The sequence below is a fragment of the Cyprinodon variegatus genome, unplaced genomic scaffold, assembly GCF_000732505.1.
Source record: "Cyprinodon variegatus isolate N-32 unplaced genomic scaffold, C_variegatus-1.0 Scaffold1878, whole genome shotgun sequence".
Classification (NCBI taxonomy): Eukaryota; Metazoa; Chordata; class Actinopteri; order Cyprinodontiformes; family Cyprinodontidae; genus Cyprinodon; species Cyprinodon variegatus.
The window spans coordinates 44,598-49,328 of NW_015152331.1; the positions used below are offsets into that span (position 1 = coordinate 44,598).

The window sequence follows — 4,731 nt, forward strand, 5'->3', positions numbered from 1 at the left end:
ATGGTTGGGCTTACTGAAATGAATGTAACATACATCACTCTTGATGGTCATGTAGAGATTGAGAAATATAGATATGTTTACTTTGTTCTCATATTTACTTGTTATAGTTTGATCCTGTCCAGCAATACTATTGTTTTTTCTCTGATTGTGATTCATAAAAACCTCCACGAGCCCATGTATATTTTTATTGCTGCTTTGTTAATGAACTCCATGCTTTTCAGTACTGCAATTTACCCAAAGCTAATGATAGACTTTTTATCTGAAAAACAGAGGATAGCTTTTCCAGTCTGTCTCTTGCAGAGTTTCTTATTTTATTCTTTAAGTTGTTCTGAATTTTTGCTGTTGGCAGCCATGGCTTATGACAGATATGTGTCCATCTGTAAACCCTTAAAATATCAAATCATTATGAGAAAAACAACAGTGATTATTCTCCTTTTTTTAGCCTGGTTTGTACCTGCCTGCTATGTCCTTGTGCCTTTCGCCAAATTTGCTAATTTAAAACTCTGTAGCTTTACTTTGAAAGGCATTTTTTGTAATAATTTTGTAATTTATCTTTTCTGTTTTGTTTCAAGAGCACTGGTGATATATGGCTTAGTGGGTTTATTCAATATTAGCCTTCTTCCAATGATTTTCATACTATTCTCTTACAGCATGATACTAATAGTGGCCTATAGAAGTTGTGGGGATGTCAGGAAAAAAGCTACACAGACATGTTTACCTCACCTGCTGGTTTTAATCAACTATTCTTGCTTGCTCACTTATGATACTGTTATTGTTAGACTGGAAGCTGATATATCAAAGACGGTACGTTTTGTTATGACAATGCAAATAATAATGTGCAGTCCGCTGTTTAATCCAATTATATATGGACTTAAAATGAAGGAAATTTATAAACACCTTAAAAGGTTATTCTGCTGTGGAAGGGGAAAGTAAAATAAATGTCATCTGATGTAAATCTGTTTTTTTGATCCCACATAGTTAAACTAATTACATATATCTCTGTCGGGATTTTGCTTTTTCCAATTGTTAAAAAAAAATAAAAAAAATAGCTGCAAATTTAATATAAAATATTATTTTCCATGCCTGTAAGATTCATGCAATTTATCCACAGAACAAATATATATTTATCTCCATAATATAATCTCAAAGTGTTTTGTAATCTAGTCCATTACTTATACCATACTTTTTAATCCAATTATATATGGACTTAAAATGAAGGAAATTTATAAACACCTTAGAGGGTTATTCTGTAATTCTTTAGAAAAATAAGCATTTATACTTTTGTTTATCTATTTATCTTGTATTTTATGTAAACCACTGGTTTCCACATAGTTTAACTGGTAATTACTGTTCCATGCAGGATTTCATATGTGAATATTTTGAATAATTATATTTAACATTTCTTGTTTTAAAAAAAGAAAGACGGTTAGTGATTTATTAGTTCAGGTTTGTGCTGTTAAAATGGTCATTTCAAAAAATGAGAAATAAATAGATATATTTTTAAAAAGATCATGTGTGCTGCTGTTGTTTCAGAGATATTAAATTTATTTTTTCAGGTGACCCAGAGGTCAACTTAATGGCGTAACAACTGGTAAGCAGAGACTGCAGTTGGTTAGGGGCCCCCGACCTCTTAGGGGCCCATCACTGACACCTGGTTAGCCACCAACGCAATTGCGGACTAGGACATCTCTTTGCAGATGTAATGGTGCAAAAAATTCTTCTTAAACTCACCTGATACCTGTTTGACTGACCTTATTTATACCCCAACACATGCCAGATTACAACATGATGGTGAGCCATTTAAACACGACACCAATAGCAAAGCAGACAGGAGTACTTTTAATTACTATGTTAATAACTGTGTATAATTCATTAGACGGTTGATAAAAAATAAACTCATATAATATGTTTCAAACAGCAATAAAGATCTTAATAGGACAATGTATTTGAGTATTTTATTTTTTACACTACGTCTTGGAATTATGGGTAATACAGAGCATCGATTAAAACCATAACCGTTACGTACAATGTCTTAGTGACGATGGATACCAAAAAGGGGTACTTAAGCAGATTCCAGAAAAGAAAAAGCAAAGAAGAGCTGCTGGAAGAATGGAAAAAAACTTCCCAAAATATGTGGTGTTGTAATTCATATGGGACCCACCCAGATAATGTTGCCTATGGGCCTATTGTTGTGTCGTTACGCCATTCCCCCCATTAAACTCCGAAATTGAATTCAAACGATCTAACCTACTTTTTCAGTGCTACTTGATTTTAAACAGGTAAAACCATAGACGTAGATGCCCCATTGGACGCTGCCTGCAGCTAGGCTGACATGCTTACAAAGCGGCCATCTTGGGTCAGAGGTGTAAGACAAGTCAGAGATATTATCGCAATAATCTTTTACATGTCACATCCCCTTAAGAGACCAAAACAAATTTTAAAATTACCTTTCAGTTAGATTTCACCTATTTATTCAGATTAAAACAATTTAAACTGAAGTCATACTTGATTAAATATATACATGCAGTTATATATTTAGCAATTAATAAAATTAAACACAAAGTTTTATATTAATATATTGTAATATATTAAATTATATAGTATATTATTATAGAGTATTTTTAAGGATTGTACTGTGATAATCATTATTATCATCTATAAAGAAAACTTTGTTGAAATCTGATTTACAAAAGAGACTACAGTCTTAACTAGTATCTATATTAAATTTAGAATTAAATATCATTATTTTGCTAATGTCAAGAATGTTTGTCAAATCCTAGGAAATGATAAATTTATGATTTGTCTACCTAAACGGTTTTTGTCCTGGGGTTCGTTTTACGAAGCAGGTTTATCTCAAATTTGTCTTAACCTGAAAACAGCGAAACTCTGAGTTTTACAGTTCAAAACAGGGTTCATTCAATCTCTGTTCAGACACCATAGTAACGTTCTCCCCAGAGCTAACCTGCTTGGTAGCAGGTTTTCCTCAGTAAACTCGGCCTGTCCTCTGTCTCCGTTCTCCTTACAGCCAATCACGCTGTTGTATTTCTTGATTCAGTCAGATTTTTGTCGTGGTTTTGTACATAGAAAAAAAAATCCCCAATCAGAGCATGCACACTTTGAAAAGTTGACAAGGCATGAGATTACTTGTTTTTGGTCTGTTCAACATGAGTGAGATGCAGATAATTCTATTTTCATTTAGTTGTATTTACAGTACATGAAGAACTACTGAAATTATTTTCAGATTACACATAAATCACTTAATTAATTTTGTGGGGGGAAAAGGAATAACTTTAGGCTTAGGATCAGGATTCACTCGATAATAACAACCTAATGAGCCTACTTGCACTATCTGAAGCCATTCTATGTGGTGGTAACCATGGCGTACTCCAAAGCAGCGGCCAAGAAAAGCTACTATTGATACAAACTATACTTCAAACACGCATCTATGATCGCCAACGACTGCTGGAGCTATGGTCTCAAAATGTTTTAAATACTGAAATTTTTGACCATTTAAAAAGCTGTGGAGTGCTACAGACGGATGTCAACAAAACAACAACGGAATGTAACTGCCAAAGGAAGAAATGCGCAAGATGGAGAAATCGAGGATGCAGAGGGGGCGAACTGTGAAGCTAAAGAGAAATCCTCACAGATCTCCACTTCAATCAATCCTGCTCTTCAAAGCCCACTAGAAAACAAAATGGATAATCTGGAACTCAACGAAGGAGATTAGTAACTGCTGCGCCATCATTCTGACGGAGTCATGGCTGCATCCAGCAATACCGGAAAATGTTACTAACCTGGAGGGGCTAAAGCTATAACGTGCCAATAGGAACAAAGAGCTAAGCTGTAAGACTCGAGGTGGTGGGCTCTGTGTTTACATCAACAGCTGGTGCAAGACCCCTAGATCGGTTGCCAGCTTCTGCTCTCCAGACATTAAGGTTCTGACTGTTAACTGCAGACCTTTCTGTCTACCCAGAGAGTTCAGTGTGGCCCCAAGTGCTACAATACTAAAGAAGCCCCTCTATACCAGGCTATCTCTGAGCTCCAATCTGCACACACAGAGGGTGTTTTCATCATTGCTGGGGATTTTAACCAGGCTAACTTGAAGACTGTTCTCCCTAATTTTTACCAACATGTGGACTTGGGGTCAAAACATTTTAGACCTGGTTTACTCTAACACCAAAGATGCATTCAGAGCAGCCCCCCACCCCCACCTCAGGTCATCAGATCACCTATCTGTCATGCTTATCCCTGCATATAAGCCCAAGCTGATTAGGGCTAAACCGACAGTTAAAGAGGTCCAAGTGTGGTCTGAGGACACCATGAAGAAATTCCAAGACGGTTTTGAATGCTCTGACTGGAACATCTTCAAGGGTGCAGCAACATATAACAACTTATTAAATATTGTTGAGTATGCCATGACTGTGTCAGCCTATATCAACAAATGCATTGAGGACGTCAGCATCAAAAAGAACATCACCACCCGGGCCAGCCAACCACCCTGGATAAATGGAGAGGTTCGGAAATCGCTAAAAGCACGGAACTCAGCTTTCAAGTCTGGTGATAAGGAGGCACTCAGAACAGCGCGTGCCAACTTAAACCGCCATCAGATCAACGAAGCAGCACCACTGCCAGAAAATCCAGGATCTTTTCCACGACGACAGCAACATCAGGAGGATGTGGAAAGACATTCAGATGATCACGGACTACAACACATCCTCCCCCCGGTAG

At 36.7% G+C, this 4,731-nt stretch overlaps 1 protein-coding gene across 1 annotated transcript; it reads left to right on the forward strand.

Annotated features, from left to right (window-relative positions):
• LOC107104765 (olfactory receptor 6N2-like) lies at positions 1 to 4,731 on the forward strand. Its single transcript, XM_015404852.1, has 2 exons — positions 1 to 929; positions 4,611 to 4,731. Exons 1-2 carry the CDS (start codon positions 1 to 3, stop codon positions 4,729 to 4,731), a joined length of 1,050 nt encoding a protein of 349 aa, XP_015260338.1.

Bases quoted from the DNA above. Each gene is read 5' to 3' on its own strand.
- LOC107104765 (XM_015404852.1), top strand. From the start codon at position 1: ATGGTTGGGCTTACTGAAATGAATGTAACATACATCACTCTTGATGGT. The intron at 930-4,610 runs GTAAAATAAATG...AACCGCCATCAG, and splicing joins TTCTGCTGTGGAAGGGGAAA to ATCAACGAAGCAGCACCACT.